Below are 12,293 nucleotides of genomic sequence, written 5' to 3'. Positions count from 1 at the left end.
TACAAGTATATTTATTAGTCATTTTTCAAGCAAAGTTTAAAATGAAATGACAATTTGTCCTTGATCTTGCTACGTCTTTGTAGATGAAAAATGAGTTGATTTAAATGAAAATTGCATCCGGTTTCTTGGGCATGTTGCTGCTGATGGCATCATGAAGTTCCTGCAGTGCATTTTTTGAGTTTGGCTCTGAACAAGGTCTGCCCATCCAGTGCACCGGCTTGATTCTGGATGTCAGGGGTTAACCATGTCTCTGTGAAGATGTGTGCAGAGCAGTCTCTGATTTCCTGTTGCTGAGTTGATTGATTTTACTTCAGATTGTGGTTACATTTCAAGAAAGATAACATTTCAAATGATAAAATCACACAGTAATAACATGTCAAAGTTTGGGCTTCTCTTGAACTGCAGCATCAGCAGATTCAATCTATACCTGATATGTTACCATCCATGGTGTAGACTTTTGTGCTTCTGCCATAAATAAGTAAGCAGGCAGTGTAGTTAAATGTGGGTACTCATCTGTCTTGGGCCAGTTGATTCAAAAAACAGATTTCAGAGACAACAGCAATTTTGAAGTAAATAATTATGTTAATTGTCCTATCGCTAACCACCGTCCCCGAAGCTCGCTCAGACCAGCAGTCAGCGCGCTGCCTAAACTAACAATGACAGCTGTTTGTGTCAAAGACATATCCAAAGATGCTTTACAAAACTTTTGAGGACAGAAGCTCCTTATTTCACACAGAAGCCATCAAAATTATCATCAGTATGCTGCGGTGTTAGCGTTAGTAAGCCTTTGCTTTCTTTGTAATGGTTTTCAGTTTTCAACTACAGTCTTTTGCTGCAGTTAACACTGATGATACTAAGACTAAAGCCTCATTCCCACTGCAAAAAAAAACAAAAAAAACGCTAATACCCTCAACATCTGGCTTAATGACTTAATGCAATGGGAATGCAGACAAATGTCATTCACACCCCTGTGAAATGACTCTGCAGTAGATGTGGATTTTTATTACTTCCAGCTTCGATCGGCATTGATGGGAACACAACACCTGGGTGAACGCAGTAATTTCAACTCCTTAACCGGCGAGATTCAATGACGTGCCGTCACTAACTCCCTCTGTCTCTTCCTAAGTAGCGCTAAAACACCCATCCACAGTTTCTCTCTCACCTGACAAACAGTCTCTCCACACCTGACGGTGAAGCTCGGAGGTGCATGGTCTCTCTCTCACCAGGACGCAAGGTGTCTACACGGTGTCGGTCATCCCGCCGACTAAGGCTCTGATTATTCGCTGTTTATTATTCTGGACAGCCCTATTCATTTGAGACATGACTCAGTTTCACCAATTAATCATTATTTATCACGCGGCATTCTTTACAACTGCTAACTCCAGTGCAATGTGATCCCATCGCCTCCTTTAACTTGTGCACTGTAATTTAGTCCTTTTTGCGTCTTCTTACATTGATGTCTGCTGCGTTACAATTGTCCATGTTTCCGGATTGTTCTGGTAACACATTGAGCCGTTGCTCCTCCTGCAGCACCAGCAGAGAAAGTCCAGGGCCAAGACTTCTCCTCCATGTGACCTGTGGCATGAAATGTTGAGACACCTCTCAACACCTTCTCATTTGGAATTTAAAAGTGACTTAAGTCAGATTTATTTTTAGTGCTTGACAGCAGTTAAATTTAAAGGAGCTACACACCAACTTCATTATGACAACCTTTTACCTACAATTTCAAGATGTCTGCCACTTATCATCAACATTATCATCACCATCCTAAGCACTGAGCTGATCAAACCACACAAAGAGAGCATGAGAAGAGGAAGAAGATGGTGCAATTGTGCAACTTCAGCTTCCTGACTGATGAGACAGATGGGAGAGTGGAAGGAGGATGTGACAAAGACAGTAACACTGCCTGCAGGAGAACTGCAGGTTGATCATTTTTGCTCCATCAGAATCAATTTCAGAATGAATATCCATCAAGTTGCCTTCTTCTGCTTCTTATCAGGTGAGAACTGATTTCAGTTCATCCATTACAATTAGTTGTTCCTCAGTGATGCGTTTGATATAAGAAATAAAGAAACTGGAAAACAGACCCAACAAATCCACTCTATCAACTAAAATGCACAGAAATTCAAAGATGTGGTTGATTTCAAAACCATTCAAATCATGTACAGAGATAAAAACCATCTACTACCTAATAATATCCAAATGTTGTTTCAGACAAAAGAAAGTTTACATGATTTGAAAGGAATTGTTCAAGAAACAGCTAGTGAGGACGTCATGCAAAATATCATTATATTACAGCCAAAGGGGCTGAATTATGGATCAGCTGTAGTGTGGAATTGAAAACATGTAGAACATTTAAAGAACTGAAACATGTTTTTAAAACAAGATATTAAAGGGCTACGAGCTGCTAGAACAGAGAGGGAAACGGGCTGAATCACATGATACATAATTGATGGGTTGCTGTGACTTTGTTGTCTGTCTTGGTGTATTTTTTTGTTCTCTGATGAGTGTGTATATTTGTTTATTCAGATTGATCTGTTCTTGTTTTTGTCTTAATTCTCCTTTGTTAATATCAAGGTGTGTATGGTAAATGTTAGGGCAGAAATTTGGAATTTTCCTCTTGAATTAAACTTTTTTGTTTATTTGAAATTGAAAAAAAAGGCAGTATGATCTGATAAGTATTCACTTCCTCCTACTCCTTTTTCAGACAAGAATTACTCAAGTTTCTTTACTGAATTTGTCCGATGGGCTTCTGGGGTTGTTTTTCTTGCTAATATTTTATTTTGTTCTCATATTTTATTCGCAATGATCAAAATAAAGATCTATTCTCGTAATGCCGGCAGACACACCACTTACGTCTTAGATGCTTATAAAAAAACATGCCTTGTCTTTTTTGCGGTGAGATGATCAATTTCTCCTGCTTGTGAAATATTTTGAGATGTTCATGAGGATGAATGTATTTTAAATAACTAAAACACTGCCACAAAGCTTTGATCCATGTTGTTCATGGCTGGACTATTATGAATATTAACTTTGTCTGTAGGCTGCAGCAAAACAAAGTAGGAAATAACAACGATAAACACAATTATTTGCCTTGGATTGTCTTTGAAATGTGCTGTTTAAATGAACTCGCCCCAAAACAGAGAAAAAACAAAGCATTAACTTCACAGCCTGCTTACTTACTTACTTCTGGAAGGAGCACAAACACCAAGGAAAAGTAACTTAAACAACAAAATCTGCAAGTCTACAAAATCAGGCTGGCATAATGCTCCGCTCCTGAAACCTGGTGTTATGAGGCCATGTTGCGGACAAAATGCAGTCAGACTGAAGTCCAGCTTCAGATGGAGGTGAAGACGAACAGCTATCACCTAGTGGCCCTTCTTGTGCTGCTACTGCAACACAATAACTGCTGTAGCATCAGTTAGAGGTTGATCTTTGCAACATAGAAAGTACTTACCATGAGTGATCTCTGTTTGTCTTTTCAGCCTCACTGTGTGCTGGAAACACAGGACTCATGCGTGCAAAACGCATTATTTACACAGGAGCTGAAGGAGGAAGTGGTTCCGTCAGTTGCCACTTGTCTTTGGCTGGAAACACGAAGTTCTTCTGTAGGGACGAATGTCAAGACAAAGATATTCTCGTTAAAACAGAAGATGTCAGCGCTCAGAATGGCAGATTCAGCATCGAATACGAAAATGGATCTTCAGGAGGAGGAATTCTGAAAGTGACCATTTCACGTCTGACCAAGTCTGATGCAGGACGGTACAGATGTGGTTTGAGCAAATCTTTGTTCCAATATTCATATCAGGAGTTCGAGGTCAGAGTTTCAGATGGTGAGTTTCTAAAGTCATTAAACCTCATTTATTTACTTTATTCACCATATTTAGTGCTTTCAGAGGCGTAAGAATAAATTAAATCAAGTGAATTAAACTGGAATAAGAATGTGAGTTATTTAAAGCAGGGAATACTGTGATGAGACTGCAGCATCGTACAGGAAGTACAGACAGTAAGTCATGATTGTTGATCTCTTCAGGGGGACTGTTGGATGGATACTATGGCTTTCTCTCTACAAACACTGAAGGTGAAGAAGTCACTCACAGTTGCAGCAGAAGTGTCTACAGAGGGTGGAAGTTCTTCTGTAGGAACGACTGCAAAAAACAAGAAGACGTTCTCATTGAAACAGACGGCAACAAAACTCAGAGCGGCAGATACAGCATGGAGTACAGAGAGGGATCTACATACGGACTACAAGTGACCATCGCACAGGTGACCGAGTCGGACACAGGACGCTATAGGTGTGGTTACGGCAGAGCTTTGTCTCCGGAGTTGTACTCGTTGTTTCCGATCATTGTCGTAGACGGTGAGTTTGAATGAAAAATTCTGAAAATGTTCTTCAAATCTTCACAGTCCACCTTCTGTTCAGTGCATCAGTCAATTTTCACAGCAAAAAAAATGACAATGAAAATATTTCTTGGGTCGGTGGAAGTGGGTGGAAATAACAGGAGACACACGAATATTCATTTTTCGGGTTACAGAATTTGAGTTGTTACAGCTCTGAGGTCGCCAGAGTCATCAGAACAACTGCTGGTGCGGGTGCAAGTGTTAAAAATATGTTTAATTTGCTTTTCCTACCAAATTATATTTAAATTATTTATTGAAATGAAAATACCAAAATATTGGGTATTTTACCTGTAAATGCTTCACATGTAGTATTCAGATATACATGTACAGTTTAATTAGTAGTATATACAGGTAAAGTCACTACATCACCTCCAGCCTTTTCTGTAAGGGTCACTTTGCCGTTTTTCAATGAGCTCACTCTTGGAGTCGGCCTCAAGTGAACATTTGAGGAACTGCAGTTTTTTGCACTTCCTATTTGCTTCACTTTTCATCCTCAGAGGTTGCCACTTGGTTTAAAATTACTCTGAATTTATAAAGCGTGTGTGTTCAAGACAAAATAGGGTGTTTAGTTGATCTGGAGTTTTCAGGATTCAAGCAGCCAATTCTACTTTTAAAATGTCTTAATGATAAAGAGTAGATGAAGAGTTGTAAAGTAATCAATGCAAAATGTTTTGCATGTCTCCAATGTAGCTATTTATCCTTATAATGATAAACTTTCCCTTTTTTCTGGCAAAATTTCTCCTCTCATCAAAAAAAACCCCAAATAATATTTGTAGTGACAGTTAATTTAGTATATGCACAAACATTTACTCTATTATCACACTTAATGCCGCATTTTGTTTTTTCTGTGTTCAACACTATCAATATGATTTTGGCTATAAATTGTATCTATCCATGTAATTTCTCTCTCCAGGATTTCTGTGTATCAGTTGTGATTCGGTATCTGATTGTTTCATTGTGATTTTGTTGTTCACATCTCCAGCCAATTCAAACCCTAAATGGACTCCTCCATCTTTTTCAACACCGGCCCCCCCAGTCTCCACTCCGACAACAACTCAGAGTTTAAGCTCCAGCTCAGGAAGTTTCACACCTTTATCGGTTTACCCCGAAACCACCGACCAGTTTACAGGTACACAACATTAAATACTGTAAAAAACAAAATTTTATACATCACAAACATTCAAGTAGAGATGAAATGAAAAAAACTTTTATATCACATCCCTTTTATGCCTATTTAACAATATATGCCTTTTTTAATATATTTATTTTTACAAAATCTATCTCATTTGATCAGATTAAAGTATTTAATACATTTTAAGACATATTTTTCCAATAATACAATAATTTCTCTCTCCATGTCTATGCCCAGTGTATCTCTTTCCTCTGGTCGTGTGTGTGCTCTTGGTCGTGGCGCTGTTTGCTCTTGTTCTACTGCTCCTCTGCAAAATGAAGACGATGAATGTATACAACAGCAACATGGAGGTAAATATCTTTAACTTCCTTTCTCTATTCATTCTCACTCTGGGCTTCACTGATGGCCACTAATACACTGAGAAACAACTGAAAATGACTGCACAGATAAGTCGTTTATTGAAGTTGCAGTAGTGAACTTTTGGCCCCCAGAGGGCAGAAAAACATCAAAACAAGCTAACAAATATACTGTCCCTACTGTACAGAATAACAAAATGCATGTTTTTTTGCTTCGATGGCTGTGGGATCTAACATCGCAGTTTGAGTGGGTTTCAGAGGTGCATTTTTTGCACTTACAGTATGAATGTAGCAGTTTTGATTCCACTGTGTATTTTAGACTTATTGTAGGAGCTGAGCTGGAAAATCAAAGATTAAACAAAAATATACCATCTTGCCAGAATGTATGCCATATGCATTAATACAGCCACAATTATGTATATATATGTATATATGTATATATGTATATATGTATATATGTATATATATATATATATATAATTAATGAATGAATGAATGAAAGGCGCAAAACGTTCCCATAAAGAAAGGTCTTTTTTTTCACCTTAAATCTCAGACATAGTGCTTTCATAGAGTGAAGAAAAATAAGTAAATATTTGGAAATGTTTTTCTATCTACATGAAATTAAATACAGAACACAGACAAGATATTCAATGTTCAAACTGATATTCTTTGTTGTAGTTGTTTTTTTAAATATGCTCTAATTCTGAATTTGATGCATGTAATACATCTCAAAGGGAACAGGTGCAACTTTACCACTGTGTCACGTCACCTTTTCTTTTAACAGCACTCAGTAGGTGTTGAGGACTGAGGACACTTATTGTTGAAGTTTTCAAAGTGAAATTCTTTTCCATTCTTGCTTGATATTAGATTTCAGTTGCTCAACCGTCTGGGGTCTCCTACATAGTATTTTCCACACATTTTTAATGGGAGACAGGTTTGGACTGCAGGCGGGCCAGTCTAGTCACTGAACTCTTTTACTATGAAGCCACGCTGTTGGAATATGTGCAGAATGTGTCTCATTGCCTTGCTGGAATAAGCAGGAACGTCCCTAAAAAAGACATCATTTGGATGGCAGCATATGTTGCTCCAAAACCTGTATGTACCTGTCAGCCCAAACAGTATTTCACAAACGGTAAACCTTGTGTCATCTGAGCCTTTCGAGGATGCCTCTTTTATGCATAAACCAACATACCCAAAATCAAATATCTACAATTTTTCATTATTATTTACATAAAAAAAGAATGAGATCATGAGGAAAAAATAAATATTAAGTAACCAAATAAATAAACAGTAACCCCTGTAAATACCTGATGATTGTCAAACCCTTTCTTTATCCCTGTACCTTGTAAAAAACATGTTTTTTTATTTTAAAGTGGTTTGTTTTTGGAAACTGTCTTTTGGGTTTAGACATTTAATTAATGTTTTACAGTAAGTCAAAAAGGATTTGCAAATCACTGCATTCTTAATATTTTATACAGCATCCCAACCTTTTTTTTAAATCTGGGTTCTACAAAAAAGAAAAGAAAAGGTCTTGGCAAATGAACAGTTGTTTTACTTTTCAGTGTGTCACCTACGAGAACAGCCCACCAGCCTTCACATGTGAGGATACCTACTACCAGAGCCTTGATCCAGCCAGCAGGGATCAGAACCAAATCTACTTAACACAACACAATTGAGAATTCAGACCAGAGGGAGTAAGACTGCTGGGTAAGCCAGGTACGTTGAGCCTAAAGCCCGAGTTATTGATGCAACGAAGATGGCTCTCTGTTGACCCGACTTGATGGTAACATGCTGCCAACCTGACCTGGTCTGGAACAGTTTAAATTGCTGAATAATGCAAGAGAGGCACCAAGCTCTTCATTGCTTTGCTACTTTTAAAAAGATATACAACCGGGGAAATTGATCATCAATTTGTTGATAAACTGTAAGGGTGATAAAAGATGTTAAAAATTTCAAAGTCATTGGCCTGTGGAGGTAAAAAAAAAAAGACATCTACACTCACACTGACCTGATTATACACAAGACCAAGACTGAGCTGCTGGGGAGCGGCAGCCTTACAACAAAGGCCAGGACATCGATAATATTATGCAACAAAGATCTTCGGAAATATGGAGGACCTGGCAGAAATATGCTGAACAACTATATCGGTTGAGACTCAATGTGAAAAGTATTTTGAAACTGCGGAGAAGACAAGGAGAATCTCTTGAAATGCAACAATACTCTTTTTTTTTGCAAAAAAATAATACAATATGTGGATTACTCCAGAGCCATGTAGGGATCCCACGGTCATGGAAAACCTGGAAAAGTCATAGAATTTCACATTTTCTTTTTCCAAGCCTGGAAAAGTCATGGAATTTGGAAAAATCACTGGAATTTTTGGAAAAGTCATGGAAGTTGTTGCATGTAATGATGTTGTTATAGTCATCTTCTGTCAATAGCACTTCATATAATGTAACATAACATGTAGAATTGATTTTCTGTAGCTGTTGACGTAACGCAGCACTAATATCCGTTACTATGGTTCCCACGGATACTAAAAAAGGCTTAAAAGGAATTAATTTCATTAATCTAAAATAATTGATATTGATATTAATAATAAGTGACTTAGAAAACAAATTGAACTTCTAATTATATGTTTATTTAACTTTAAATTTTAGCTTTTTTCAGGCCATGTCTTTGTTCTTTTTTCTTTTCTTTTAGTTATTTTTCATTTGTGTGTGGTAATTTTCAGGAAATGTTCTTGTATCTTTTAACAATTGCATGCTATGTAAAGTTGCTCAATGGCTTTTTTGCTCAGGTTTCAAAGGGTTAAAACGCACATCTCATCTTAGAGAAGGAAAAACATTTAAACACAAACAGATGAAAATACACAGATTATAAGAACGTGTTAAACATTGATGTGGCGACTAAATAACCATTTGAATTTTAGCCTCACCCTGCGCTGGTGTACATGTGAATGTAGACTTTGATGTCAATCAGATGCAGTTTAACGATAGAGTCAGAACCTTACAGCCACAGAGGAAGTGATATTTTTCGTCAGTCTGATCTACAGCAGGACTGTAACAGGATAAGAGGTGAGCTGATGATGTTAAAATGCAGTTTGTATTGTGAACACTAGGTGTCATTCTCACTGCATGTGTGGGTTGCTTCTTTACCAACACTGACAGCAGATGTGGCAGCAGTAGCAGGAAAAGTAAAAGCGAGCAGTGAATGCAGGAGATTTCGGACACTGTGGCAGAGAGTTAAAACTGAGGGTGCTCTATGAGGGATGAAATTAACAAAAATTTCTTGATTAAAAAAAAATGAGGTGATGAAAATGCATGTGAACTGAAAAATTGAGTCAGAAAACACGCTCAACTTTAGATAGAGGAATGTGGCTGTGATTCAGTTCAAAACATATTGATGTTATAAATCATACAGGTGAATGATGATGATGACAACTGGATGATAAACGAAATGTTTTGTTAAAAATACAGTGCTGTTGTTAATTATGATTTATTTTCTGTCTATTTCATGTCCAGTGGCAGTTAGCAGGAGCATAATTCTCCTGCTGGACAGAAGACAGAGCTGCTGGACGGAGAGGACGCAGATACAGTTGGCTTTAGTCAAGTTAAATATGATCCCAAGTCTGTACAAGATGTTTAATTTTGAAAATTGATTAGATGCGATGCTTGTGTCAATCTGCTCTGTGCTGCTTGACACGGTCGCTGTCTGTATTTGGCAAAAATAAGCTTGCTGCATATTTCTGGGATGCTGGTTGAGATGCTCCGATGGCTCCGGTGGAATAACTAGCATTAACTAGAACATCAGCAATCAGCTCTGGAGGCTGTGCCGTGCCGCTGATAGACCCGGTAGAATTTAGGGGTTAGGCTGAGCCCAGACACCCTATGGAGGAAATTCATTTTGGCTGCTTGTATCCGCGATCTCTTTCTTTTGGTCACTACCCAGAGCTCATGACCATAGGTGAGGGAGGGAAAAAAGATGGACCGGTAAATCGAGAGCTTTGCCTTCAGGCTCAGCTCCTTCTTCACCACCATCATCCCAACTGCTTCACACTTGGCTGCAAACCGCCCCAGTGCATGCTGGGAGGTCACGGTGTCATGAAGCCAGCCGGACCACATCATCTGCAACTAGCAGATCTCTCTGGATTAATTAGGTAAATATAATCTAATCTAAGTGGCGATAGTCAACCCTGGCGGAGGCCTACACCCTTTTGGAAGGTGTTTGACTTTACACATAGTATGCGGACACAGGTCTAACTTTGGTCAGGGAGCCCAGCACCCCATATTTTCTCAGTACCGGAGGTCCGAAAAGACCGGAGGTCCGACATGTAGACCACTATTTTGCATCTCAGCGCTCTCAGTTCCATCGTCTCAGAATCAGTGGGTTTTTGGTTAGAAACCTGAAACATGGTTTGTGGTTGACACAAGCTGAAGAGACTTTCACATTTTGTTCTACGACAGAAAAAACAGCAGTAAGTACCCTGCTGTCAACTTTGAAGCTTTTATGTATCTTTTGAAAGGCGGTTGCTAAAAATTGGCTAAATGTGACGATAGAACGTCGTGCCAAACACAGCTTTGCAGCCTCGTTGTTGTTGTGATGGTAAGTCACGGGACCACGGAGCTCCTTTGTAGCCTAAACCTGGATTTCCACCGCTTGCATGTGTGTTTTGGAACAGCTCAACCGTCAACTCCCATTTGTTGCGGTTTGAGTGCGGCATAGCCCAGTACTGCTGGATCAGCTGGAGTGGCGAGACTGAGGAGTTAATTACAGAATTACACAATTGTTGCCGGAGCCGATTCGCAGTGGAGCCAGTGGAAGTGATTGCATAGACTAGACTAGAAAATACGGTCGCATTCTCTTTCTGGTGATTGCATTTATAGGCTTTAAAAACCCTTAAAGTGGTGTTTGTTTTTGGGGATTATTTTGATGAACAAAACATTTAAGTATCTTAAATGTTTGTTTACCACAGAGATTATTTTCTGTAGTGATCCAGTGGAATACCTAATAGGTTGTATCTTCTTTCTGTGCCTTGATATTGATCATTCACTACACATTGTAGTCACTGTTTGTCGCTGTTGTCCAACAAGATGTTATCATTTGTTTAAAAAGGGGAACATTCATGAACAGCTGCACAGTATTCATATCACTCTATAAATAACTGAATTTGAATTTGTGTATAATGTTTACGCTCTAGTGTCCCATAATCGATTTACATGAATTCAAATAACTCAGAGGTACTGTACACTGTTCATGTTAGCAAAGAGCCATGCAGCTCTTCTGCTCGTCATGGCAGGCAAGTGTTTTACAAATGTTTGTTCTCTTACAGTAGGTAGATAGATATCCTCATGGCTGCAAAACCAACACACGTTATCTTGCACTTCAGTTATGTTATCATTGATGTCCAGACTAATGCAGACCTAATTCAAATTATAAACAGAGCCAAATAAAGATCACTTGCAGTGAATTAATTTCTGTTTTTCCAGTTCAGCTTGCTGTATAATAAGAGTTAAAAGACAACCATGTAACAACAGATTCAGTAAATTCAGAAGACAAATTTAGATTTAGACAAATTTAGAGTGCGTGAAATCAAAAGTTGATCAAGCTGTACAGGGATCCGAATATGCAAGTTTAAAAAGATGTGTTTTAAGATGAGATTTCAAAGTGGAAGGAGTATCGATGTTGTGTTGTCAGACCTGAGAGTGGGTGCGTTGATGTGTATGTGTTCAGAGAGGCACAGAGCAGCAAGCTTATGGATAACCTTAAAGGTGAGGACCAGTATCTTATAGTTGATGCTATATTTGAGCCGATGAAGCTGCTGAAGGACAGAAGTGATGTGATTAATGGAGGGCGGTCCGAGCAGCAGAGTCCTGGACCAGTTGAAGTTTATAGAGAGACGTGAGAGGGAGACTGAAAAGAAGTGGATTGGTCAATGCGAGATGTGACCAGGGTGTGAATGACAATGACGGTGGTCTTGGGTGTGAGATAGGCGTAGACATATATTACGTAATATGAAAATATGCTGACCGAGTGACTTTATGATGTGAGCTTGGAGTGAAAGTGTAATGTAGAGGATGACACTCAGAAAAAACCTGAGGGGAGGAACAAACTACAGAGTTATCAATAGTAAGGAAAAAGTGTCACATTTTTACATACTAGAGGAGGGATAAAACGTATAGATATGAAGATAAAAATAAATGAAAATCATAATAATAATTAAGATAGAAAGTAATAATAGTAATAATAATTAGTAGTAATAGTACTAGTTTTTTTTAGCACTTATCAAAAGTTACAAGGAATTTACCAAGTGCTTTACTCTAAAAATCACAAAAATGCGCAGAAAAAAAATTTAATTCAAAAGAAAAATACAGAAGAAAATTTTAAATGCCAAAAAAATACACAAA

At 38.3% G+C, this 12,293-nt stretch overlaps 2 protein-coding genes across 2 annotated transcripts in view; both read left to right on the top strand.

The window, feature by feature from the left end:
- Positions 1-12,293, top strand: part of LOC148188633 (lymphocyte antigen 75-like) — a 50,823-nt gene that overhangs the window by 32,442 nt on the left and 6,088 nt on the right. The gene's annotated exons all lie outside the window — the stretch shown is intronic.
- Positions 1,960-8,379, top strand: LOC148188634 (polymeric immunoglobulin receptor-like). The gene is made up of 6 exons (XM_088081477.1): positions 1,960-1,999; positions 3,486-3,833; positions 4,034-4,360; positions 5,384-5,530; positions 5,771-5,883; positions 7,452-8,379. The coding sequence occupies exons 1-6, from the start codon at positions 1,960-1,962 to the stop codon at positions 7,563-7,565; spliced, it is 1,089 nt and encodes a 362-aa protein (XP_087937603.1). The 3' UTR covers positions 7,566-8,379.

This window comes from Plectropomus leopardus, chromosome 9 (assembly GCF_026936395.1).
Source record: "Plectropomus leopardus strain MGB_pleo_1.0 chromosome 9, ASM2693639v1, whole genome shotgun sequence".
NCBI lineage: Eukaryota > Metazoa > Chordata > Actinopteri > Perciformes > Serranidae > Plectropomus > Plectropomus leopardus.
This window is presented reverse-complemented; position numbering and strand designations above follow the sequence as displayed.